Raw genomic sequence first — 27,973 nt, 5'->3', positions numbered from 1 at the left:
TTATAGCCATTTATCAGCACAGAAGGCAGAATTCTTTGCCAACAGTTTAGGCTTACAGTGGATGGAAGAAATTGGTCCTTATAATTTGCTCAGAATACATTTCGGTTTTGATGAGTCTTAAACAGGTCATTCTGGCAGTAGGTCAGATTGACTGTTGGAAACTTGTCAAACGGTATTTCATATATAAAGTTTGATTTATATGTCTGCACATTATGGGGCCCTGCACATCACGCTGTTGAGGTAAATGATGATTTTGATTGTTTAGCTCCAAAAGCTGTTAAATGTTAAGCTGTGGATATAGACCCACTTAGCAAATTAGAAGCTAAAAGGTTGGTAGTGTTAAGAATTAGGGGCTTATGGCAAGACGTAGGATAATGGACGTAAAGACAGACACCTTTCCAGAATACATAAACCTGTTGGGTTTATAGAAGAAGGGCTTAAAACAAGTGAAGGAATGATATTCACATGACAGAAATATCCACACTATGCTTAATTACGCCTTGTAACTAATTGGAAAACTTCATTCTGTGTCGTGTACATTTTGTCATTATGAAACCGTCGAAACACATACTACTTCAATGTGAAGCGTACAAGGCTGAAGAAAAATCAAATGCAGTCTTAAGTACAATCTTTGCGAGGGTAGATAGTTTTCAAATAAAAGCTATTAAATTATGGGACTGACTATAAATCAATTCACAGTTTGAGCTGGAAAAGGCACGTAATAATTGTGTTAAACGTAAGGAAATGACATAAAGGGTAGCAAAGGTGAGTGGGCTGTTGGATTACTGGGATGCTCTTTTTATTTATTTATTAAATTTTTAGAAAATTACAAAGAATAAATGTAATGAAAAATTAGTAAGAAAAAGAAAAATAATATTAATCCTCCTCCCCCTCCCCACCTTAACCCTTATCTAAAGAAAGAAATAAGGAAGAAAAAGATTGCCTCGATATTGGAGGATACCCACATGCTCCATGGAGTTCAAAATAATATTTATATGTATTCTTACTTTCCCCAATTACATTATAATTTTATCTTCAAAGGACCTCTATATTTAATCCCATCTTTTGTAGGTATGGGAGCCAAATTTTGAAAAATATATGATATTCATTTCTCAGATTATATGTAATTTTTTCAAGTGGAATACAACAATATATTTCATTATTCCAATGATCCATAGTTAAATATAACTCAGATTTCCAAGTAATTGCGATAACTTTTTTAGCTACTTCCAATGCAATATTTTTAAATTTTTTCTGATACTTATTCAATTTAATTTTCGGTATTGTCCTTTCAATATCTCCTAATAAAAATAATATTGGACTATTTGGGAGTTGAACTCCAGTACTTTGTTCCAATAAAAGTCAGATATATCGAAAATGGTTGAATTTTAAAACAAGACCAAGTAGAATGTAAAAAAGTACCAATTTCTTGATTACATCGAAAGCATTGGTCAGACATATTTGAATTTAATCTCTTTATTTTCTGTGGTGTTATATATAATTGATGTAAAAATTATATTGTATTAATCTAATTTGAACATTTATTGTATTTATCATACTATCAGAACATAATCTTGACCAACTTTTTCCAACAATTTTAAAATTCAAATCAGTTTCCCATTTTTGTCTTGATTTATGAATTCCAGATTCAGTCTGTTTTTGAATCAAATTGTACATACAAGATGTATTTTTTTAAATTTTTCCTTTTTGAATTAATATTTCTATTTCACTAAGTTTTGGCATCAACATTGTTTGACCCAGCTTTTTTCGTAAATTGTCCTTTAATTGAAAATAAGAGAAAAGAGTGTTGTTTGATATTTTATATTTATTTTTTCATTGATCAAACGACATCAATATACCTCCTTCAAAACAATTACGTATATATTTAATCCCCTTTCGGAACCAATTATGTAAAAGTTTATTATCCATTGTAAAAGGAATAAGCCTATTTTGAATTAAAGTTTGCTAATAAAGATTTCTTTATCTTATCGTCCATATTTACCTTATTCCATAAATCAATCAAGAGTCTTAATATAGGAGATTCTTTTTTTCCCGTATCAATTTGGATTCCCATTTGTATGTAAAATCTTCTGGTATGTTTTCTCCTATCTTATCTAATTTTATTCTAATCCATGCCGGGTTTTTTTTTCATCAAAAAAAGATGCAATAAATCTAAGTTGATTTCCTTTATCATAATTCTTAAAATTTGGAAGTTGTAACCCTCCTAAATCAAATTTACATCTCAATTTTTCCAATGATATTCTTGACATCTTTCCTTTCCAAAGAAATTTCCTTACATATTTATTTAGTTCTTGAAAAAACTTCTGCGGTAATTGTATTGGTAAAGTTTGGAATAAATATTGCAATCTATGGAATATATTCATTTTTACAGCATTAACTCTACCTATTAATGTTATTGGTAACATCATCCATTTATCAAGATCCTCTTTTATTTTTTTTAATAATGGCAAATAATTTTGTTTATATAAATTTTTACATCATTGTCAACTCTGATACCTAAATATTTTATCCCATTTATTGACCATCGAAATTGAGTTACTAATCGACATTGATTATAATTTCGTTTGGTAAGGGGTAAAATTTCACTTTTATCCCAATTTAATTTATACCCTGATACTTTCCCGTATTCTTCCAATTTAAAAGATAATCTTTGCAAAGATTGTAATGTGTTTGTTAAATAAATCAAAACATCATCAGCAAATAAATTAATCTTATATTCTTCTTGATTAACTCTAAAACCACCAAAATCTGAATCTGTTCTAATTAATTCAGCTAATGGTTCTTTTGCCAATACGAATAAAGCAGGTGATAACGGGCAGCCTTGTCCAGTTGACCTCGTTAAGCAAAATGGTGTTGAAATCTGAGCATTTGTAACTACTTTAGCTTGAGGATTAGTATTTAAGGTTTTAATCCATTGTATAAAAGATCTTCCTAGCTCATATTTTTCCAATACCTTAAACAAAAAATCCCATTCCAATCTATCAAATGCTTTTTCTGCATCCAAAGCAAATGCCACACTCATTTCCTCTCTTTTTTGTGCCAGATGAATTATACTAAGTAACCAGGTTAGATTATCCATTGATTGTCTGTTTTTAATAAAATCTGTTTGATCCATATGTATTAATTTTGGTAAATATTTAGATATTCTATTAGATAAAATTATTGCTATTATCTTATAATCTGTATTCAACAAAGAAATAGGCCTATATGATGTTGGTTTTAGAGGATCTCTTTTTTTGGCAATACCGTTATGATCGCTGTTAAAAAAGATTGTGGGAGTTTATGCATTCTTTCCACTTGGTATATTAATTCCATAAAGGGAGGAATTAATATATCTTTAAATTTTTTTATAAAATTCAGGAGGAAAACCATTTTCTTCTGGGGATTTATTACTCTGAAGTGATCCTAAAGCTTCTTCAACCTCTTTTAATGTAAAGGGCATATCTAATCCTTTCTGTTCTTCCAAATTAAATTTTGGAAGGGTTATTTGTGATAAAAAATTTATCTATCTCAGTAATCTTATTTTGTGATTCTGATTGATATAGTTCAGTATAAAAAAAAATAAAGTTTCATTAATTTCTAAAGGTTTATCAGCAACCTTATTTACACTTGTTCTAATTGCATTTATTGTTTTAAAAGCCTGTTCTGTTTTCAACTGCCAAGCAAGAATTTTATGTGATCTTTCAACTAATTCATAATATTTCTGTTTAGTTCTCATAATTACTTTTTCTGTACGATATGTCTGGAGTGTATTATATTGTAGTTTTTTTATTAACAAGTTGTCTTTATTTTTCTTCTGTCATATATCATTGAGATTCTTTTTTAACTTTATGATATCTTTTCCCAATTTTCCTTCTTAATTTTAGATGTATAACTTACAATCTGACCCCTTAAAATATGCTTTCATCGCTTCCTATAATACAATTTTATCCTCAATTGAATGTAAATTTGTATCCAAAAAAAATTGAATCTGTTTTTTCATAAAATCACAAAAATCTTGACGTTTTAATAAAATTGTATTAAATCTCCATCTAAGTTTTATGTCTATTTGAATAAAATGAATAATCTCTTTCTCTTGGATTAATTTTTCTCCATATATCAATCAGGTTTAAATCTTCCATTAATGATAAAGTTAGTTTTATTACTTTTAATTTTGTAACAACTTTAGTTGACCTATCCAAAACTGGATCTAAACAAAAATTAAAATCTCTACTTATTAATATTTTATAATTTGCGTCAGCCAAGTTCAAAAAATCTTCTTGTATGAATTTTGCATCATTTTCATTTGGTGCATAAATGTTCATAAAAGTCCATAATTCTGAAAAAATTTGACAATGTATAATCACATATCTCTCCACAGAATCAATTATTACATTTTGTATTTTAATTGGTAAAGATTTATTAACCGAAATTGCAACTCCTCTCGATTTTGAATTAAATGAAGTTGCTATAACATTTCCAACCCAATCTCTATTTAATTTCTTATGCCTGTGAACTTACTGAACACATCCTTGCCAGAAAAAAAACTTATCCCAATCCACTCTTCCTGGATCCTTTTTCATTTCCACAAAATTGGCCGTTCTCCAATTTTACCAGAACATTGAGCTGCCAGTTCTGCCCCTCACTAATAGCAGTAATGACGTTATCCCACGTGTCAACCCAAGCCCTGAACTCATCTGTTTTACCGACAATACTCCGTGCATTGAAATAGATGTACCTGAGAATATGTATATCATCCGCTTTTTTTTCATTTCCGTTTATACATGCAGTCCTCTCATGTTCCTTATCCTCCTGCACCTCACTATCTGCTCTAACACTCTGGTTCCCCTCCCTCTGCAAATCTAGATTAAATTCCCCGGAGCAGCACTGGCAAATCTACCCGCAAGAATTTTATTCCCCCCCCCCCCGCCCAGTTTAGGGGCAAACCGTCCCGTCTGAACAGGCCCCAACTTCCCGGGAACAAAGCCCAATTGTCCAGAAACATGAAGCCCTCCCTCCTGCACCATCCCCTTAGCCACGTATTTAGCTGCACTCTCCGCACATTTATATTTACAGGGACTTTACTCCTGACGCCGGTCCCGGGACCCGACCCGTTTACAGACCCGGAGCGGAACCGGAGCAGATTCTCAGCCACTGGTTTCCACCCAAGGTCCGGAAGAGAGGATAAAGTTTCCCCGGGAATTTATTCCCAGTGAAGGTGTGGAGATGGGACTTGGTCTCCGCTTTGTAAAATGAAACTGTCCCGGACTCGTAACTGAGATAAACTCCCACCCTCCCGGGGATGGGACCGGCAGCGAGACGGGTCTCGGGGGAGGGGAGATAACGGTCCACGTCACAATCCCGATGTAACACGTCACCATCCCGCCCGATGACCCAGAATCCGGTCTCCGGACTCAGTCTGACCCGTCTCTTCCTCTCCACAGATTCTGCGGCGACTCCCAGAAACCAGCCCCGATTCCCCGTCACCTCCACCTCCCAGTAATGTCTCCCCGATGTGAATCCCTCAGATCCCAGCACACAAATCCAGTCTGTGAATCTCTTCCCGGTGTCAGGGAGATCCCTCCAGGTCCAGGTCCGTCTCACACTCTTCCGATCCTCAGACATCTCGAGATCCGGATGCGCCGTTTCCACATCCAGAGTGACAGAGACTGGGGGGAGAAGCAGAGAATTAGAGAGTCCCCGGGGATCGGGGGGAGACTCGGGCAGCGCGGCCCCGGGGATCGGGGGGAGACTCGGACAGCGCGGCCCCGGGGATCGGGGGGAGACTCGGACAGCGCGGCCCCGGGGAACGGGGGGAGAAGCAGAGAATTAGAGAGACCCCGGGGATCGGGGGGAGACTCGGACAGCGCGGCCCCGGGGAACGGGGGGAGAAGCAGAGAATTAGAGAGACCCCGGGGATCGGGGGAGACTCGGACAGCGGGGCCCCGGGGATCGGGGGGAGACTCGGACAGCGCGGCCCCGGGGATCGGGGGGAGACTCGGACAGCGCGGCCCCGGGGATCGGGGGGGGGGGGGGAGACTCGGGCAGCGCGGCCCCGGGGATCGGGGGGGAGAATCGGACAGCGCGGCCCCGGGGATCGGGGGGCGGACTCGGACAGCGCGGCCCCGGGGATCGGGGGGGAGACTCGGACAGCGCGGCCCCGGTGATCGGGGGGGAGACTCGGACGGCGCGGCCCCGGGGATCGGGGGGAGACTCGGACGGCGCGGCCCCGGGGATCGGGGGGGAGACTCGGACAGCGGGGCCCCGGGGATCGGGGGGGGGGGGAGACGCGGACAGCGCGGCCCCGGGGATCGGGGGGAGACTCGGACAGCGGGGTCCCGGGGATCGGGGGGGACACTCGGACAGCGGGGCCCCGGGGATCCGGGGGAGACTCGGACAGCGCGGCCCCGGGGATCGGGGGGGACACTCGGACAGCGGGGCCCCGGGGATCCGGGGGAGACTCGGACAGCGCGGCCCCGGGGATCGGGGGAGACTCGGACAGCGCGGCCCCGGGGATCGGGGGGCGGACTCGGACAGCGCGGCCCCGGGGATCGGGGGGAGACTCGGGCAGCGCGGCCCCGGGGATCGGGGGGAGACTCGGACAGCGCGGCCCCGGGGATCGGGGGGAGACTCGGACAGCGGGGCCCCGGGGATCGGGGGGAGACTCGGACTGCGCGGCCCCGGGGATCGGGGCGGAGACTCGGACAGCGCGACCCCGGGGATCGGGGGAGACTCGGACAGCGCGGCCCCGGGGATCGGGGGGCGGACTCGGACAGCGCGGCCCCGGGGATCGGGGGGAGACTCGGGCAGCGCGGCCCCGGGGATCGGGGGGAGACTCGGACAGCGCGGCCCCGGGGATCGGGGGGAGACTCGGACAGCGCGGCCCCGGGGATCGGGGGGAAACTCGGACAGCACGGCCCCGGGGATTGGGGGGAGACTCGGACAGCGCGGCCCCGGGGATTGGGGGGAGACTCGGACAGCGCGGCCCCGGGGATCGGGGGGAGACTCGGACAGCACGGCCCTGGGGATCGGGGGGAGACTCGGACAGCGCGGCCCCGGGGATCGGGGGGAGACTCGGACAGCGCGGCCCCGGGGATCGGGGGGAGACTCGGACAGCGCGGCCCCGGGGATCGGGGGGGAGAATCGGACAGCGCGGCCCCGGGGATCGGGGGGGGGTAGACTCGGTCAGCGGGGCCCCGGTGATCGGGGGGAGACTCGGACAGCACGGCCCCGGGGATCGGGGGGTGACTCGGACAGCGCGGCCCCGGAGATCGGGGGGAGACTCGGACAGCGGGGACCGGGGATCGGGGGGAGACTCGGACGGCGCGGCCCCGGGGATCGGGGGGAGACTCGGACAGCGCGGCCCCGGGGATCGGGGGGAGACTCGGACGGCGCGGCCCCGGGGATCGGGGGGAGACTCGGACAGCGCGGCCCCGGGGATCGGGGGGAGACTCGGACAGCGGGGTCCCGGGGATCGGGGGGAGACTCGGACAGCGCGGCCCCGGGGATCGGGGGGAGACTCGGACGGCGCGGCCCCGGGGATCGGGGGGAGACTCGGGCAGCGGGGCCCCGGGGATCGCGGGGAGACTCGGACAGCGCGGCCCCGGGGATCGGGGGGAGACTCGGACAGCGCGGCCCCGGGGATCGGGGGGAGACTCGGACAGCGGGGCCACGGGGATCGGGGGGAGACTCGGACGGCGCGGCCCCGGGGATCGGGGGGAGACTCGGGCAGCGGGGCCCCGGGGATCGGGGGGAGACTCGGGCAGCGGGGCCCCTGGGATCGGGGGGAGACTCGGACAGCGCGGTCCCGGGGATCGGGGGGAGACTCGGACAGCGCGGCCCCGGGGATCGGGGGGAGACTCGGTCAGCGCGGCCCCGGGGATCGGGGGGGAGACTCGGACAGCGCGGCCCCGTGATGGGGGGGAGACTCGGACAGAGCGGCCCCGGGGATCGGGGGGAGACTCGGACAGCGCGGCCCCGGGGATCGGGGGAGACTCGGTCAGCGCGGCCCCGGGGATCGGGGGAGACTCGGTCAGCGCGGCCCCGGGGATCGGGGGGGAGACTCGGACAGCGCGGCCCCGGGGATCGGGGGGAGACTCGGTCAGCGCGGCCCCGGGGATCGGGGGGGAGACTCGGACAGCGCGGCCCCGTGATGGGGGGGAGACTCGGACAGAGCGGCCCCGGGTATCGGGGGGAGACTCGGACAGCGGGGTCCCGGGGATCGGGGGGAGACTCGGACAGCGGGGCCCCGGGTATCGGGGGGAGACTCGGACAGCGGGGTCCCGGGGATCGGGGGGAGACTCGGACAGCGGGGTCCCGGGGATCGGGGGGGAGACTCGGACAGCGGGGTCCCGGGGATCGGGGGGAGACTCGGACAGCGTGGCCCCGGGGATCGGGGGAGACTCGGACAGCGGGGCCCCGGGTATCTGGGGGAGACTCGGACAGCGGGGTCCCGGGGATCGGGGGGAGACTCGGGCAGTGGGACCCGGGGATCGGGGGGTGGTGGAGATCTCAGGCGCGGTCGGGTGGCCGACACGAACCTTTGATTCGACAAAAGCAGATGTCTCCACAAGGGTTTTCCGCTGAACAGGGGAAACATCCTCGCTCACTCCTGCCTGTTGACCCCTGAAAGAATTTTGTGTTTCCATGAGATCTCCTCTCATTCTCCGAAACTGGGAAAAGAGAACATAGAACAGTACAGCACAGGAACAGGCCCGTCATACAATGTTCACTTTCATTTGTGAGTGGGAAGTGGGGCAGTGTGATGGTTTGAAACAGTAAAGGAGGTGATGATGGGAACCGGTAGGGGAGAGATGAATGGCAGATTGAACCAGGAGGGGGTGGGGTGGAAACCCTGTGGGTGATCTGTGTGTGTAGACGTAATGAGAAGCTAGAGGGGGCAAAGATGGCAGATCAGGATGACTTTGTCCCCTTTCCCAGAGCCCCATCCCCCGCAGCCCCTCATTAGGACAGGGGATGAATTTACAGGAACCCTTAAGCAACACAGGTCTGGATGAAGTGTTTCAGTCTGAACCGTCGACTGTTTACTCTTTTCCATAGAAACTACCCGGCCTGCTGTTCCCCCAACAATTTGTTTGTGTTACTCTGCTTTAAATATATTCAATTATTTGGCCCCCACCGCTGCCTGTGGCAGATTCCCTATCCTGTGGATAAAGGAATTCCTCCGCATCTCTGTCCTAAATGGACATCCCTATAGTCGGAGGCTGTGCTCACCGTTCCCGACCCACCCACATCCTCCCAACATCAACTCTCTCCAGACAGGTGTCAGAGAGATCTGGCGAGACCCTTCATCAGGACCTGTGTAGCCTGAATTACCAGCATCTGCAGATTTTCTCCTGTTTGATTTTTAATGCAGGAGTTAATAAGTAAACTTCTTGATTGGCCAGAGTCTCAAAAGTTATGGGGAGGAGACTGGAGAATAGGGTTGAGAGGGATGATAAATCAGCCATTCTTCTAAACTCCGGTACAGGCCCAGAACCATCAAACACTCCTCATATGTTAACTCTTTCATTCCCGGAATTATTCTGGTGAATCATCTGCACCCCCTCCAATGCCAGCACATGATTTCCGATGGAAGGGACCCAAAACTGCTCACAGTACTCCAAGTGTGGTCTGACCAATGCCTTATAAATCCTCAGAATTACATCCTTGCTCTTGTACTCTAATCCTCTCGAAATGAAAGCAAACATTGAGTTTGCCAATCTTACCACTGACACAAACTGCAAGTTAACCTTCAGGGAATCCTGCACAAGGACACCCATGTCCGTTTGCACCTCTGATTTTTGAATTTCGCCCTGTTTACAGAATTGTCTATGCCTTTATTCCTTCGATCAAAGTCGTACCTGCCTAAGTTTGTACCTGTCAAACTCTACCTGTACTACAAGATCCCTATTCCGTATACTGGTGCATTCAAATAAGACCATAAGACAAAGCAGCAGAAGCCGGCCCTTCGGCCCTTCGAATCTGCTCCGCCATTTTATCATAAGCTGATCCATTCTCCCATTTAGTGCCACTCCCCCACCCTCTCACCATGACCTTTGATGCCCTGGCTACTCAGATACTTATCAATCTCTGCCTTAAATACACCCAATGACCTGGACTCCACTGCCGCAACAAATTTACAGATTCACCACCCTCTAGCTAAAAAAATTTCTTTGCATCTCCGTTCTGAGTGGGCGCCCTTCAATCCTTAAGTCATGCTCTCTCGTACTAGACTCCCCCACCATGGGAAACAACTTTGCCACATCCACTCTGTCCATGCCTTTTAACATTCGACATGTTTCTGTGAGGTTCCTCCTCATTCTTCTAAACTGCACGGAGTTCAGTCCAAGAGTGATCAAATGTTCCTCAGATGTTAACCCTCTCATTCCCGGAATCATTCTGGTGAATCTGCTCTGAACCCTCTCCAATGTCAGAACATCCTTTCTTAAATAAGGAGCCCAAAACTGCACACAGTATTCCAAGTGAGGCCTTACCACTGCCTTATAGAGCCTCAACATCACATCCCTGCTCTTATATTTTATTCCTCTAGAAATGAATGTCAACCTTCTTCACCACCGACTCAACCTGGAGACTAACCTTAAGGGTATCCTGCACGAGCACCCTCAAGTCCCGTTGCATCTCAGAACTTTGAATTCTCTCTCCACTTAAATAATAACCATACACTTTTCAACATTGTATTTCATTTGCCACTTCTTTGACCATTCTCCAAATCTATCCAAGTCTCTCTGCAGACTCTCTGTTTCCTCAGGTGGGGGAGTTTCCACCTACCTTTGTATCATCAGCAAACTTAGCCACAAAGCCATCTTTTCCATAATCCAAATCGTTGATATACAACGTAAAAAGAAGTGGCCCCAACACGGACCCCTCTGGAACACCACTTTTAACCGGCAGACAACCAGAATGGCATCCTTTATTCCCACTCTCTGTTTCCTCCCAATCAGCCAACGCTCTATCGACAGATGTAACTTTCCCGTAATTCCATGGGCTCTTATCTTGTTGAGCAACCTCATGTGTGGCACCTTGTCAAAGGCCTTCTGAAAATCCAAATACACAACATCCACTGCATCTCCCTTGTCCAGCCTACTTGTAATCTCCTCAAGAGATTTCAATGGGTTTGTCAGGCAGGATTTTCCTTTAAGGCAACCATGCTGAGTTTGGCCTATCTTGTCATATGCCTCCAGGTACTCCGTAACCTCATTCTTGACAATTGACTCCCACCGATGTCAAGCTAACAGGTCTATAATTCACTTTTTGCTTCCTTGCCCCTTTCTTAAATACCAGAGTGGCATTTACAATCTTCCACTCCTCCGGAACCATGTCAGAATCTATTGACTTTTGAAAGATCATTGCTAATGCCTCCGCGATCTCCACAGCTACTTCCTTCAAAACACAAGGGTGAATTCCATCTGGTCCTGGAGATTTATCTACCCTGAGACTATCCAGCTTCCTGAGTACTTTCTCTGTCGTAATTGTGACTGCGCACACTTCTCTTCCCTGACACCCTTGAGTGTCCGGTATACTGCTGATATCTTCCTCAGTGAGGACTGATGAAAATACTCGTTCAGTTCCTCAGCCATCTCCTTATCTCCCATTACAATTTCTCCAGCATCATTTTCTATCAGTCCTATATCCACTCTCACCGGTTTTTTACTCTTTATATACTTGAAAAAGCTTTTGGTATCTTCTTTGATATTATTTGCTAGCTTTCTTTCATAGTTCATCTTTTCCCTCTTAATGGCCTTCTTAGTTTCCTTTTGTAAGCTTTTAAAAACTTTCCAATACTCTGTCTTCCCAGTAATTTTTGCTTCCTTGAATTCCCTCTCCTTTGCTTTTACTTTGGCTTTCACTTCTCTTGTCAGCCACGGTTGCATCTTTTTCCATTCGAAAATTTCTTCTTTTTTGGAATATATCTGTCTTGCATATTCCTCACTTCTCGCATAAACTCCAGCCACTGCTGCTCTGCTGTCCTCCCGCTAGTGTCCCTTCCCAGTCAAATTTGGCCAGTTCCTCTCTCGGCCACTGGAATTTCCTTTACTCCACTGAAATACTGACACATCAGATTTCTGCTTCTCTTTCTCAAATTTCACAGTGAAGTCAATCATGTTAAGATCACTGTCACCTAACAGTTCCTTCACCTCAATCTCTCTAATCACCTCTGGGTCATTACACAATATCCAATCCAGTACCTCTGATCCCCTAGTGGGCTCAACAACAAGCTGTTCTGAAATAGCATCTCGTAGACATTCTACAAATTCTCTCTCTTGAGATCCAGTGTCGACCTGATTTTCCCAATCCACTCGCATGTTAAAATCCTCTCAATTATCATAACACTGCCCCTCTGGCAAGCCTTTTCTATTTCCTGTTGTAATTTGTAGTCCACATCGCTGCAGCTGTTAGGAGGCCGGTAGATAACTGCCATCAGGGTCCTTTTACCCCTGCGATTTCTTAGCTCAACCCATAAAGATTCTGCACCTTCCAATCCTATGTCACCTCTTTCCCATCCCCCTGCCAAATTAGTTTAAACCCTCCCTAACAGCTCTATTAAACATTTCTGCTATGATATATATCCCCTTCGGGTTCAGGTGTAACCCATCCTTTTTGAACAGTTAATACTTCCCCCAAAAGAGATCCCAATGATCCAAGAATCTGAAGCCCTGCCCCCTGCACCAGTCTCTCAGCCACACATTCATCAGCCTGATCCTACTATTCTTGCCCTCGCTAGCACATGGCACAGGTAGCAATCCTGAGATTACTACCCTGGAGGTCCTGCTTCTCAGCTTCATTCTTAACTCCCAGAAATCTCTCTTCAGGACCTCCTCCCTTTTCCTCTCTATGTCATTGTTACCATCATGTACCAAGACAGCTGGCTGCTCGCCCTCTCCCTTCAGGATATTCTGGACCCAATCCGAGACATCCCGTACCCTGGCACCTGGGAGGCAGCCCACCATGCGGGTATCTCTATCAGGCTCACAGAATCTCCTGTCTGTTACCCTGACTATGGAATCCCCTATGACTACCGCATTCCTCTTCTCCCTCCTTCCCTCCTGCACAACAGCGCCAGGCTCAGTGCCAGAGACCCGCTCACCGTGGCCGTCCCCTGTCAGGTCATCCACCTCAACAGCATCCAAAACGATATACTTGTTGCTGAGGGGGGCAGACACAGTGGTGCTCTCCACTACCCTGGCATTTCCCTTCCCTCTCCTGACAGTCACCCAGTTTTCTGACCCCTGTAGCCTAGGGATGACTACCTCCCTGTAGCTCCTGTCTATCACCTCTTTGTTTTCTCTAATAAGCAGTAGGTCATCAAGCTGCTGCTCCAGATCCCTAACACGGTCTCCGAGGAGCTGAATCTCGGTTCACCTGGTGCAGATGTGGCTATCAGGGAGGCTGGAGGTCTCCCAGGATTCCCACATCTGACACCCTGAACAAAGCACTAACCCTGCAGACATGCTACCTAATTCTACAGGAATGAAACAAAGAAAGATAGGTCTACTCACCCACTTACTTCACCAAGCACATGAACTTTTTAAACCGTTAGCTAATGTGCCCTGCTGTTCCCCCGTCCGTCCAGGCCGATTTGCCAAGGGGAGAAAAAGAGTCGGTTCCTCGCTCTCGGCTCTTCCCGTTACCGCCTGAGCCCGTTGAGCCAAAGCCCTACACTCTGCTGCCACCCACTCCGCTGCCCGCTGTATAGGGTGGTCATCTTTTTAAACTCTCCGTGCTGTCCTGCGCAGTCTCGCCGTTCTAGTACGCAAAGTTTTTTTTTTACACTGCCTTCCTTCAGAATTTAGCTCCCACGCCGCCCTTCTTGTCCCAATCTAAAAAACCACCTTCAGTCGTGTATTCATCAGCCTATTCCACACTGTCCACATGAAATTCAGCAAGGCCTTTGATGTCGATGATAGACCACACTTGGAGCATTGTCTGCATTTCCGGTTCCCGAATATGGGGACGATGTCATTACACTGGACAGGAGGCTTCAGGAGGATGTTACCAGGACTGGGGGCTTGGGTTAAAAGCAAAGAGTGAGTAAGCGTGGGCTATTCAGCTGTAGTGTAGGATGTTCAGGTGTGACCCCTTATCAAGGTAAATAATTCTAAGGAGCTTAAATAACGTTCTTTTTCCAAGAAATGGGAGTACAGAACCAAAGGCCTCCGATTGAAAGTGAGATGGGAAATTGGGTAACATTCTCAGAGAGAGGGAGGTTGGTGAACGGAATTTGCCCTCAGACGCTGTCGAAACAGGTAAAAAATAACATATTTTAAAATAAATACACAGATGGGAAATGGTTAGAGGGATGGGGGGGGGGGCAAACACACACAAATGAGACAGGCTCAAGAAGACATCTTAGTCTTGCAGATTGATGAAGTGGGCTGTGAGTTCAACATCCATCAAACCCTCCCAGATCATCCTCCTGAGGAATCTCACCCCGGAGTCTGTCTGTGAAGTGTTGATGTGACGTCACGTCAGATGGCAGCTCAGTGCCACAGAACAGACAGACTGGGTAAGGACGGCAGATTTCAATCCTAAATGGGAATTTATGCCTATTTCTGTGGCTGTGTGTCACACTCTGATAGTATATCGCGCGCGCGCGTGTGTGTGTGTGTTGATTATGGTAAATATCCGTGTGGAGTGTATACACATTGAAGGAGAGTATGCACATTGAAGAAGTTTTTATGTTACAGTGTGTCATCACAAGTCTGGTGTGTGTTGACAATGTGTCACACGTGATTGAGTTGTTTAAATCAATAAATGACTGTCTCTGAAGAGTCTGGTTTCCAGGTTACTGAGGGAAATAACAACGTACATTGCTGAGGCTCTGACTACAATCTGCCAATCCTTCCTGTGTGTGTGTGTGAGGGAGCTTTGCCAGGCCGGTTATGCTGTGTGTGCTTCTCCCGAGATGAAATCTTGACCCATGTCAATGCTTGTTGGTGTGTCCGAGCTCATTCTCACAATGCTTCAATGTAGTGGTCTGATCACCATGAGACATAGGAGCAGAATTAGGCCATTTTCCTATCGAGTCTGCTCCGCCATTCAATAATTGCTGATCATTTTTTCCCTCCTCAGCCCCACTACCTGGCCATCTCCCCGTAACCTTTGATGCTGTGTCCAATCTAGAACCTATCAAGCTCTGCCTTAAATACACCCAACAGGTTCCACAAATTCAACAGCTGCTGGCACAAATTTCTCCACATGTTTTAAATAGATTCCCCCTCTGTCTTGAGGCTGTGCCCTCTTGTCCTAAACTCCACCACCATGGGAAACATCCTTTCCACATCTACTCTGTCTAGGACTTTCAACATTCGAAAGGTTTCTAGGACTTTCAACATTTGAAAGGTTCCAATGAGATTCCCCCTCATCTTTCTAAATTCCAGCGAGTACAGACACAGAGCTATCAAACTTTCCTCGTATGATAACCCTTTCATTCCTGGAATCATCCTTATGAAATGAACCTTCTGCAATGCCAGCACATCTTTTCTTAGACGAGGAGCCCAAAATTGTTCACAATACTCAAGGTGAGTCTTCACCAGTGCCTTATAAATCCTCAGCATCACATCCCTGCTCTTGAACTGAATGCTATTTGAACCGATTGAATTCAATGCTAACATTGGATTTGCCTTCCTCACCAGTGACTCTACCTTCAAGTTAACCTTTAGAGAGTTCTGCAGAATGACTGCTAAGTCCAATTTCGTCTCAGATTTTTTGATTTTCTCCCCATTTGAAAAAAAAATCTGCACATTATTTCTACGACCAAAGTGCAGGACCATGTATTTTCCAACATTGTATATAATTTGCCAATTTCTTTCCCATTCTCCTCATCCATGTCCTTGTCCAGCCTAACTGTTTCCTCAACACTACCGGCCCCTCCGCCAATCTTCGTATCATCTGCAAAACCTGGAAACAAAGCCATCTACTCTAGGACAAGAGGGTGTGACTTCATGATTGAAGGACGTCCTTTTAGAACTGAGATGTGGAGAAATTACTTTAGTCAGTGTGTGTGGAGAATCTGTGGAATTTGTTGCGACATGTGGCTGTGGAGGCCAAGGCATATTTAAGGCAGAGATGTACCGGTTCTCATTTAGCCAGGGCATCAAATGGTATGGGGTGAAAGCAGGGGAGTGGGGATGTCTGGAAGAATTGGGTCTTCCCATGACTGAATATTGGAGCAAACTCAATGGGCCGAATGGCCTATTTCTGCTCCTACATCTTATTGTCTATTCCATCAGCTAAATCTTGATATACAGCATAAAATGAAGGTGTCCTAACACTGACCCCTGTGGAACACGACTCACTGGCAGCCAACCAGAAAAGGATCCCTTTACTTTCATTCACTGCTTCCTACCAATCAGCCAATGTTCCAACCATGCCTGTAACTTTTCTGTAATACCATGGCCTCTTAACCTGGTTACCACCTTCATGCGTGGCACTTTGTCAAAGGCCTTCCGAGATTCCAAATATACAACATCCACTGCTTCCCCTTTATCGATCCTGCTTGTAATCTCCTCAAAGAATCCCAACAGGTTTGTCAGGCAGGATATTCCCTAACGAAGCCATGCTGACTTGTCCTATCTTGTCCAGGGTCACCAAGTATTCCATAGCCTCAGACTTAACAACTGACTCCAATTTCTTCCCAACCACAGAGGTGAGGCAAACTGGTCAATAATTTCCTTTCTGCTGCCTTCCTCCTTACTTAAAGAGTCAAGTGACATTTGCCATTTTCCAGTCCTCTGGCACCATGCCAGGGTCCAATGATTTTGAAAGATCATTTGGAATGCCTCCATAATTTCTACTGCAACCTCTTTCAGAACACTGGGGTGCAGTTCATCTGGTCTGGGTGACTTATGTACCTTTAGGGCTTTCAGCTTTTTGAGCAGCTTCTCCCTTGTAACAGTAACTGCACTCACTTCTCTTCCCTCGCACTCTTCAACACCGGGCACAGTGCTGGTGTCTTCCATGGTGAATACTGGTGCAAAATATTTGGCTTATCTGCCATCTCTTTATCCTCTGTTATTATGCATCCAGCCTCATTTTCTAGCTGTCCTATATCCACTCTCATCTCTGTTTTATTTTTTTTACAATACTTGAAAAACAATTTGATATTGTTTGCTATCTTGTTTTCCAAAGATAGGTGTGTAAAAAGGGCCTGAAGGATCATTGGATACCAGAGTCTCCCCAACCACAACCTGTACCAGTTGCTACCATCCGGGATACGGTACCGCAGCATAAAAGCCGGGAGCAACAGGCTCCGGGACAGCTTCTTCAACCAGGCCAGTTCAATTCAAATCAATTTCTTGTTTATTTTTTCCCACCCAATCATCCTTTTAGTTCCCCTCTGTAGATATTTAAAAGCTTCCCAATCCTCTCCCTTCCGAATAATTTTTGTTTAGTTGTATGCCCTCTCCTTTGCCTTTACATTAACTTTTCTTCCCTTGTCAGCCATGGTTGTACTATTTCGCCATTTGAGTATTTATTTATTTTTGGAGTACATCTATCCTCATTTTCCCAGAAACTGACACCATTTCTGCTCTGCTCTCATCCCTGGCAGCATCTCCTTCCAATTTGCTTTGGCCAACTCCTCTCTCAGACCACTGTAATTTCTTTTACTCCTCTGAAATACTACAATGTCAGGCTTTACTGTCTCCTTATCAGATTTCAAGTTGAACTCGGTCATGTTGTGAGCTCTGCCTCCTAAGGTTTCTTTTCACTACTCACCTCTGGTTCGATACATAACACCCAATCCAGTAGAGCTGTTCCCCGAGTAGGCTCAACGACAAACTGCTCTAGAAAGCCATCACATTGCATTCAACAAACTCACTCTCTTGAGATCCTTTACCAACCTGATTTTCCCAATTGCCCTGCATGTTTAAATTTCCCATGATTATCATAACAATGTCCTTTTCATCAGCCTTTTCTATTTCCAGTTGTAATCTGTGGGTGCCAACCCACTGACTGTTGGGAGGCCTGTATATGACTGGTGTCAGTGTCATTTTTACTTTTGCAGTTCCTTACCTCAACCCACAAGATTCAACATCTTCCAATCCTATTTCACATCTTGCTACTGATTTACCAGCAGAGCCACACCACCCCCTCACCCGACCTTCCTATACCACCAATACATTGTGTAACCTTGGACATTCAGATCCCAACTACAACCATGATTCCGTGATGGTCACAACAACATCACAACACCAGTTCCTCTGGTTGGATCCAAACTTATGCACTGGTGTGTTAGTGCATTCGCCTGGGATTGGAACACAGTGGTTCATCCGCCAGTCCCGTGTATTGATTGTATTGTGACCCTGTGCTGGTGTGTCCAGGGGTCGGACATCTCCAGCTGACCATGTGACAGTGATGCCTCCCAGTCAGTGGGGTTGATGTGGAATAAACTTCAGTTCCCCTTCAGCCCAGTATTACAGACAATCTTTGCCTCAAATTGGAACTAAATTGATCTTCATAAACAAGGAGAAATGAATCTTTGTAAGTTTTACCTCGATTAATAGCATCAAGCGTTTCTCTCAGCACTGTGTTCAACAAATAGAGGTGATCGAATTTTTCAACCGGTAGGGTCTCATCTGTCACTGACAATTCCTGGACATCGTCATTAATCCTGTAAATATTAAACTGCTGGTTATAAATTGCTATTCTGAACTATTTTCAAATCCATTCAGTGTTTCAGTAAAGAGCCTGTCCTACCTTCTGTTCCGACGAGCTTCCTCCTGAAATAAATAAAACACAAATCTGATTAGACTTGGACTTACTGTCCACATCCTGAATTTCATCCAAATCATTACAAAGTGTTGAAAATTCCCACTCCCACAATCACTCAGACACACGGACAATACAGAACCATGGGGTAAATGACAGGGAAAGTTTCTGAATGTCAGACCATTACTGAGAGGAAGAAACTTACAGGGAAGACAGGACAGGCTGTGCATTATCATCTGGATATGACGTCAGTGTGATAGGATGGAGGAATTTAAGATCAGTGATGTATGTGATTGTGTGGGGGTGGAGGAAGTACCTCTATTTATGGGGAGACTCGTGGGGAGATGTAATTCCAGATGGATTTTAACAAATTCCAAAAGAAATTTAGAGAGGAGGATGTGAAACTTGCTGCCACAGGAGTGGATGAAATGGAACAGCAGAGTGACTGTAATGGGGAGGCTGGATAAACACGTGAGGGACCAGGGAGTTCGGGGCACTGTTGCTGGGTGTGGTGAGTAGGTGGCAGGGGGCTTGTGAAGCAGGGAAACTGATAGAAGATGGACCTAATGGCCTGTTTATGATAGAGAATGGGATATAATCCCATGCGAAATATATCCAAAAAATAAAGAGACAGTGAAAGTTTCCATAATCTGATGGAAACCGGATATGGAGGATAAGTCTAACGTGTGGGTCAAATTCTTTGTTCTCAGTGATTGACAGAGAGACCCTCACACCCTCCGCACCAGACACACTCACAGCCTGTGACTGGAACCGGGTGTTAATGGGAGTTTCAGAGGATATTTAATGCGGTAATTAAGGAAACAGTCAGCAGCTCTGTGTTATGACCGGAGTAAATAATTTCAGAGAGTTTGCATTCTGTCCTGGGATGTACAGAAGTTGTGGAAGCTGAGTTTTGGGACAATAGACAATTGGTGCAGGAGTAGGCCATTCGGCCCTTCTAGCCAGCACAGCCATTCACTGTGATCATGGCTGATCATACACAATCAGTACCCTGTTCCTGCCCTCTCCCCAAATCCCTTGACCCCACGATCTATATGAGCTCTATCTAACTCTCCCTTGAATGCATCCAGAGACTTAGCCTCCACTGCCTTCTGGGGCAGAGCATTCCACATATCCACCACTCTCTGGGTGAAAAAGTTTTCTGCATCTCTGTTCTAAATGGCCTACCCCTTATTCTTAAACTGTGGCCTCTAGTTCTGGACTCACCCATCAGCGGGAACATGCTTCCTGCCTTCAGCGTGTCCAAATCCTTAATAATCTTATTATTATAAGACAATAACAACCCTGAATAGATGCATCAATGGTCTGGTGAGAAACAGTTTGCTGCCATTTGTAAATGCTGTGTGTAGGAGCAACACGTCTGTTTTCTGTCTGCATTGTATTCTGTGTTACGTGTTTATTATGGTAACTCGTCACCTGAGTGGGGACGTGGTAAAACTGAAGGGAAAAAGTTACGTATCTGTACTTTGTTCTGGGCAGTTTTGAGCTGGGGACGTGCGGATGTCATTCTGTTCTTGACCGCTGTGTTGCAGCTTACTTTACAATGAATTACCCTGAAGCTTCATTGCTTCAAGATTGTGTTTTTTTAATGAAGGACTGAAAGCGTATCTTGGACATTTTGAAATGTCATTATTGGAGTGATGGGAGGGCGCATCATGCAGGTATAACAACTTGTGTAAGGTCGCCAGCAGCGGCAATTGATTTGTTAGAATTGGCCGCTGTGCTGTGTTTATTTCAAATATACCACTGTTCATTCAGTGCCCTTTGACAGAAACAAATTGAAATATAATTCCTCACCTTGAGAAATATCACACTGTCTTTTTGATCCATCTGTTCCTTTAACTTTGTGATTTCCTCCTGAATAATCCTTATATTCTCTTGAAGAGCCAGAAGATTTTTCTCCATTGGGTTGAGAATCCTCTTCTCCTCTTCCCTGAGATCCCTGAGTAAGCTCTGCTCTTTCTCAGTGATAATCTGGCGCAGTTCAGCAAACTGGGATGTGATGTGGGACTGAAGGCTGTGTGACTGTTCCTGTTGAATGAAAGGTGAAGATTAATATACTGCATTGCTGTGCTCTGTTTCCTTTTGTCGTTCAGTTCGGTCTATTGGAGTCCATGCTAATTCTGAGAACATTCCTGTCAACACCACTCCCTCACGTTTTCCTGAAACCTACTCTCACTTATTGACACATAAACTCCCATCTGATTCACACACACCTTCCCCACCTTTTCAGGGTTAACGGTAATAAGCCATTCATCCGGCATGTCCTTGGGATGTGTCGGAATCTCTCGTGGTCACAGGGAGAGCATGCAAACTCCACACAGACAGCACCAGAGGTCAGGATCGAACCCAGGTCACTGGAGCTGCGATACTCGGCTGTTCTGCATTAAATGGAGCAAAACTCGACAGTAATATCAGAAATTCCGCTCAGGAAGCCTCACCTGAACTCCGGAAATCTTCTCTTTCTGTTGCTGCTCCTTTTCCTGGAAGTCTGATTCCTTTTTTGTGAGAGAGTCTAAGGAAAATTTTAGCTGATCCTGGAAGTCAGAGAGTGAAGGAAATTGAGACAAAGATGCTTCAAAAGAAACAGGTGATCAAACCCGATTATCACACAAAATGCCGGAGGAACTCAGTGAGTCAGGCAGCATCTATTCAGGGGAAATAAACAGCCGGTGTTTCGGGATGAGACCGTTCATTAGCACTGGGAAGGAATGGACAGAAGCCAGAATAAAAAGGTTGGGGACAAGAACCAGCTGACAGGTGACGGGTGAGACAACGTGAGGGGGAACGTGGGGGAGGCTGAACACCCCTGAGAGACTCTTGCCTCCATTGGCTGAGGAGTGTCAGTGGGCGGGATGCTGGGCGGACCGAAGTTTGGAACCGGGAACGAGTGGACCCGGTGAGAGACCCGAGATTGGGAGCAGATCCCCGGGTAAAGGCTGCAACAGCGGCCGGAGTTTTGAATCCTTCCGATGGTGGAGGTGAAGATTCGGGCGGAGACACCGTGAGATGTTTCAATCACACAGGGGGTGCCCGGTCTTTACCCGCCGTGGATCGGGGCCTGTTGTCTGGAGTTTCCTCCCGGTCCTATCTCCTGCTGCTGGGATCCGGGAGCTGGCCCGCAGCGGCTGCCGATGGAACTCCGGTGTGTGAGCGCTCCCCTGTGCAAAAGGACAGGCTGAAGGTCAAGGGAGAACCAGGCGCAAAGGTAAACTCGGACTTTAGGAACAAATAAACAGACTTTCCGTCTTTTCCGCCTTTCACACAGAACATGCCTGATCTTTGACCTCAGCGCCACTTTCACGCAACGTTCCCAGCATCGCAGAGCCCTAAAATTTGTCCTTCAAATTTAGAAACCTTGTGGAGAAAATTCCAAAGTTTCACTGCCCTCTGGATGAGGAAATTCCTCCTCATTTCAGTCGTGCTGAGGTGTACTCGGATTCTGTGACCCCCATTCCTCACCACAGCCAAAGGAAACATCATTTCTCCCTCAACACTGTCAATACCCTGTGAGACTCTGTCTGTCTCAGTCAGACGGCCTTTTATTTCTCTAATTCTGAGACAGGCCCGGTTAGTATAATCTCTCCAAGGACACTACCTCACCTCCTAAATCAATCTGGGAAATCCCTTCATTCCCTTCATCCCACAAGCTGACTCCGGGAGGGAGACCAGACCTGTGCAGTGTTCCATGTACGCTCTCACCAGGACCCCATATACCTTCAGAGGAGATCGTTATTCTTCTATTCAAACCTTACTTCCCATTCAATGCTCTTCATTTAATATCGAACTCAAACAGTGAACAGACACAACACAGCCTCAGCCATGAATTTAAAGGGCAGGTGTTGCAACAGTTTGAGCTTCATACCGGGGGCCATGGAGCAAGCAGGGTGTCACAAAGGGAGGAATGTGGGAGTGTTGTATTCTGAGCCCAGCTGTGTGTGTTGGTGTATCAGAATCAGGTTTAATATCATCCGCATATGTGGTGAAATTTGTTCCTTTGTGTCTGCAGTACATTGCAATACATAGTAATAAAAACTATAAATTAGAACAAGTATTTATAAAATTAAATTTGAAATGTAGTGGCAAACGTGAGGGAAAATACTGAGGAAGTATTCTAGAGTTCATTGTCCATTTAGAAATCTGACGGTGGAGGGAAGAAGCTGTTCCTGAGACATTGAGTGTCTCTTCACGGTCCTGTAGCAATGAGCCGAAGGCATGTCCTGGGTGATGGGGGTCCGTAATGATGGATGCCACCTTTTTGTGGCCTCATCTTTTGAATGTGTCCTGGATGCTGTGGTGCCCATGAAGGAGCTGGCTGAGTTTACAACTTTCTGCAGGATTTTCCAATCCGGTGCAGTGGCCTCTCCACACCAGGCAGTGATGCAACCAGTTCGAATGCTCTCCACAGTACATCTGTAGAAATTTGCAAGTGTCTTTAGTGACAGACCGATTCCCCTCAATCTCCGAATGAAATATAGCGGATGTTGTGCCTTCATTGTAACTGCATCAATATGTTGGGCCCAGGATGGTTCCTCAGAGATGTTGACAGGCAGGAAATGGAAACTGCACACCCTTTTCACTTCTGATCCCACGATGAGGACTGGTGTGTGTTCCCTCGACTTCCTCTTCCTGAATCCACAATCAATTCCTTTGTCTTCATGATGCTGAGTGCAAGGTTGTTGCTGTGACACCACTCAACTTGCTGATCTATCTCACTCCTGTACTCCTCCTCGTCACCGTCTGAAATTCCGCCAACAATAGTTGGGTTGTCAGCAAGTTTGTAGATGAGTCTAGACACACAGACGTGGTGCAGAGAGAGTAGAGCAGTGGGCTGAGCACGCATTGTTGAGTTGTGCCGGTATTGATTGTCAGCAAGGAGGAGATGTTATTTCTGATCCACACAGACTGGGGTCTCCTGGTGAGGATCCAGTTGCAGAAGGAGGTGCAGAGGCCCAGGTTTTGGAGCTTGTTGATTACAATTGAGGGTCTGATTGTGTTGAACGCTGAGCTGTAATCAGCAGCCTGACTTGTGCATTGCTTTTGTCCGGGTGATCTAAGGCTGAGAAGAGAGCCTGTGAGATTGCATTTGCTGTAGACAGATTGTGGTGATCGGCAAATTGCAGTGGGTCCAGGTCCATGCACAGACAGGAGTTGATTCCAGTCAGGACCAACCCCCTCAAAGCTCTTCATCACAGCTGTGTGTCTGTGTGTGTGCGTACACGCTTGAAACAGTGATCCCAGTTTGATTCAGGAATCTTTCCTGTAGCTGGGGTACCTCAGAAGAGGGGTCATTGTGATGGGACGATCATTCTGATCAGAGCCAAATCATTTAGCCAGTCGATGCTGAACCTTTAGAAATTACAAAGCACATGTGTGTTTGAGAGAGTAATTTAAATGTAGAATTCAAAATTTACAAAGTAAGTTTATTATCGATTTTTACGCATGTCACCATGTTCAATCCTGAGATATTTTTTTTTCGGACAAACTCAGTAACTCAAAGAATCATGATTGAATCAATGAAAGCCCGAACCCAACATTGTAGACAAAATACAATGTGCAAAAGACAACAAACTGTGCAAATACAAAAGAAAAAAAAAAGTAATAAATAATTACCATGAACAGGTGATGAAGAATCTGTGAATGTGTCCATGGGTTATAGGAACAGTTCAGTGATGGAGCAATTGAATTTGAGTAAGATTATCTCCTCTGTTTGAAGAACTTGATGTTTGAAGGGTGATAACAGTTCCTGAACCTGGTGGTGTGGGTCCAGAGACTCCTGCACTTTCTTCCTGATGGCATCAGTGAGAAGAGATCATGTTTCACATGGTGGGTTCCTTGATGATAGTTGTAGCTTTCCTATGACAGCGCACCAGAGAAATGTGCGCAGTGGGGGGAGGGTATTACCCGTGATGTACTGGGCCGTATCCACTACTTTCTGTAGGATTTTCCTTTCAAGGGCTTTGGTGTTTCCATACCAGGCCATGATGCAACCACTGAACATATTCTCCACACACACCTGCAGAAGTTAGTCAAGGTTGTAGATGTCATGCTGAATCTTTGCAAGCTTCTAAGGAAATGGAGATGTTGCTGTGCTTTCTTCGTAATTACACTTCCATGCTGGGCTCAAGACACATCCTGGAAAGTGATGCCACTGAGGAATTTAAGGTTGCTGACCCTCTCCGCCTTTGATCTCTGATGAGGACAGGCTCACAGATCTCCTGGTTCCTCCTCCTGAAGTCAATAATTAGCTCCTGGCTCTTGCTGATGATTGCCATAAGACCATCAGATATAGGAGCAGAACTAGGCCATTTGGCCCATTGAGTCTTCTCCGCCATTTCATTTTAGCGGATCCAATTTCCCTCTTGGCCCCAATCCCCTGCCTTCTTCTGGTAGCCCATCATGCCCTGACCAGTCAAGAAACTATCAACCTCTGCCTTAAATGTACATGAAGATTTGGCCTCCACAGCTGCCTATGATTCACTATCCATAGAATCCATAGATTCATTACTCTCTGGCTAAAGAAATTCCCCCTCATCTCCATTCTAAAGACACCCCTCTATTCTGAGGCTGTGTCCTTTGGTCTTAGACTGTCCCAAAATAGGAAACATCCTCTCCGTATTCACTTTAAAATCCTTTCACTATTTGATATATTTCAATTAGGTCTGCTCTCATTCTTTTGAATTCCACTCAACACAGGCCCAGAGCCATCAAATACTCCTCATATGACAACATATTTAATTTGGGAATCATTTACGTGAACCTCTTTTGGATACTCTCCAGTTTCAGCACATCTTTTTCTCAGATGAGTCCAAAACTGCTCACAGTACTCCCAGTGAGGCCTCACCAGTGCTTACAAAAATTTCAACATTACATCCCTGCGTTTATATTCAATTCCTCTTGAAATGAATTCTGACATTACATTTGCCTTCTTCACCACAGACTCAATTTGCAAATTGACCTTTAGGAAGTATTTGGAAAATAGTCAGCCCTTTCATTTCTTCTACCAAAGTGCATGCTGATACCCTTTGCTGACACTGAATTCCATCTCCCACTTCTTCGCCCATTCTCCTCATCTGTTGATGACCTTCCATAGTCTCTCTATTTCCTCAAAACGACCTGACCCTCAACCATCTTCATAGCACCTGTAAACTTTGCAGCAAGGTCATCAATTTCATCATGCACATCAGTGACATTTAACAGAAAGAGTATCAGTCCCAACACAGACGACTGTGGAACCCACTCCTCAAGAGGCTCCGTTTATACCCACTCTTTGCTTCCTCTCAGTCAGCCACGGCTTTGTCCATGCTGGAATCTTTCCGGTAATACCATGGGCTCGTGGGTTGTTAAAGCAGTTTCGTGTATGGCATAATGTCAGAAGCCGTCTGAAAATCCAGGTGAACAACATCAATCGATTCTCCTTTGTCTGTCCTGCTTGTTATTTCTTAAAATAATTTCTACAGGTTGGTCAGGCAAGGTTTTCCCTTCAGGAAACCATGCTGACTGTGGCCTATTTTATCTTGTGACACGGTACTCTCAGACCTCATCATTAATAATCGATTCCAACATCTTCCCAATCACTGTGGACAGACTAACTGGCCTATAGTTTCCTTTCTTCTGCCTGTCTCCCTTCTTGAAAAGTGGTGTGACATTGGCAATATTACATTCTTGAGGAACCATTGCGGAACATTGTGATTCCTGAATGTTCATTACTAATGGGGCCACAATCTTTTTAGCCACCTCTTTCAGAAAGCCGGGGTGTACACCATCGTGACTTATCTAACTTGGCCTTCCAGTTCCTCAAGAACCTTCACTCTGGTTCTGGTAACTTTGCACACTTCTGACTCCTGACACCCGGAAGTTCCACCATTATGCTGGTGTCTTCCTCTGTGAAGACAGACACAACATACTTATTCAGTCTGTCTACCATTTCTTTGTCTCCCGTCACTGCCTCTCCAGCATCGTTTTCCAGCCACCCGAGACTTTATATTAGATAAAAAGTGGGATATGTGTGCTTTAATTGGACAAGAATGTTGCACCAACACACCAGACAAATCTGAAAATGTAACACATCTGATGGACTATATTTGAGAGGCAGCAGATAGAATGAGAGAAGTGGGAGAGCAGTTCCACAATGATAACCCCTCAGTAAGTCAGTGGCCATTTGGGACTCTGGGAGGATGGAGGGATACTGGTTTACATTGTATAGTTCCACAATGATAACCCCTCAGTAAGTCAGTGGCCATTTGGGACTCTGGGAGGATGGTGGGATACTGGTTTACATTGTACATTTCCGCAATGATAACCCCTCAGGAAGCCGGTGGCCATTTGGGACTCTGGGAGGATGGTGGGATACTGGTTTACATTGTACAGTTCCACAATGATAACCCCTCAGGAAGCCGGTGGCCATTTGGGACGCTGGGAGGATGGTGGGACACTGGTTTACATTGTACAGTTCCACAATGATAACCCCTCAGGAAGCCGGTGGCCATTTGGGACTCTGGGACGATGGTGGGATACTGGTTTACATTGTACATTTCCGCAATGATAACCCCTCAGGAAGCCGGTGGCCATTTGGGACTCTGGGAGGATGGTGGGATACTGGTTTACATTGTACATTTCCGCAATGATAACCCCTCAGGAAGCCGGTGGCCATTTGGGTCTCTGGGAGGATGGTGGGATACTGGTTTACATTGTACAGTTCCACAATGATAACCCCTCAGGAAGCCATTTTTGGAATCTGGATGAGAGAATACCGTGTTACATTATGGAATAACCATTAGAGTAATAATAATCAGATAATGATTATTTTACTCTTACATGTGACCGAAACGAGGGGACAGAAGGAATATTTTGTAAACGCTGTGTTTGAAGTCCCCTCCCATCCCTGGTGAGAATGGAGGTGAACTTACCCCCGGCAGGTAATAAAGAATAAAGCTGCTTGATGAAGAAACACTCAGTGTTGGGATAGTGTTCCGTGAGTCTCAGCAGAGAGATACTTGACAGGGGGTTAGGGGTGAAAGTGCGGAGTTTATGGGGCACATGAGGGGATACCTCTTCACTCAGAGGGTCACAGGTGTGTGAAATGAGCTTCACCCACCCACAACGTCTGCCCCCGAATGAGGTGGAGCCCAAAAGTCGGGTCCCTCAAATGAGCTGCTGCCAACCGGAGACCGGGGTCTCGGGCTGGTTTGTTGCCGCCAGAGAACATGATGTGTGCCCC

The 27,973-nt window shown here is 46.4% G+C and overlaps 2 protein-coding genes across 6 annotated transcripts in view; one reads left to right on the top strand and one right to left on the bottom strand.

The window, feature by feature from the left end:
• Positions 1-27,973, top strand: part of LOC132385773 (zinc finger protein 135-like) — a 901,933-nt gene that overhangs the window by 862,364 nt on the left and 11,596 nt on the right. For 4 of the 5 annotated variants that reach the window (XM_059958001.1, XM_059957999.1, XM_059958000.1 and 1 more), the window contains exon 1: positions 21,585-21,961. The exons of the other annotated variant lie outside the window; for it this stretch is intronic. The gene's annotated coding sequence lies outside the window, so the exon portion shown is untranslated. Of the gene's footprint in view, positions 1-21,584; positions 21,962-27,973 lie in introns of those variants that run through there. 5 annotated transcript variants of the gene reach the window in all.
• Positions 792-21,285, bottom strand: LOC132385774 (butyrophilin subfamily 3 member A1-like). The gene is made up of 6 exons (XM_059958002.1): positions 21,195-21,285; positions 20,551-20,784; positions 18,721-18,743; positions 18,516-18,634; positions 8,541-8,672; positions 792-5,669 (listed from the first exon to the last, which is right to left on the bottom strand). The coding sequence occupies exons 2-6, from the start codon at positions 20,656-20,658 to the stop codon at positions 5,116-5,118; spliced, it is 936 nt and encodes a 311-aa protein (XP_059813985.1). The 5' UTR covers positions 20,659-20,784; positions 21,195-21,285; the 3' UTR covers positions 792-5,115.

Source organism: Hypanus sabinus (genome assembly GCF_030144855.1).
Source record: "Hypanus sabinus isolate sHypSab1 chromosome X2 unlocalized genomic scaffold, sHypSab1.hap1 SUPER_X2_unloc_2, whole genome shotgun sequence".
Classification (NCBI taxonomy): domain Eukaryota; kingdom Metazoa; phylum Chordata; class Chondrichthyes; order Myliobatiformes; family Dasyatidae; genus Hypanus; species Hypanus sabinus.
This window is presented reverse-complemented; position numbering and strand designations above follow the sequence as displayed.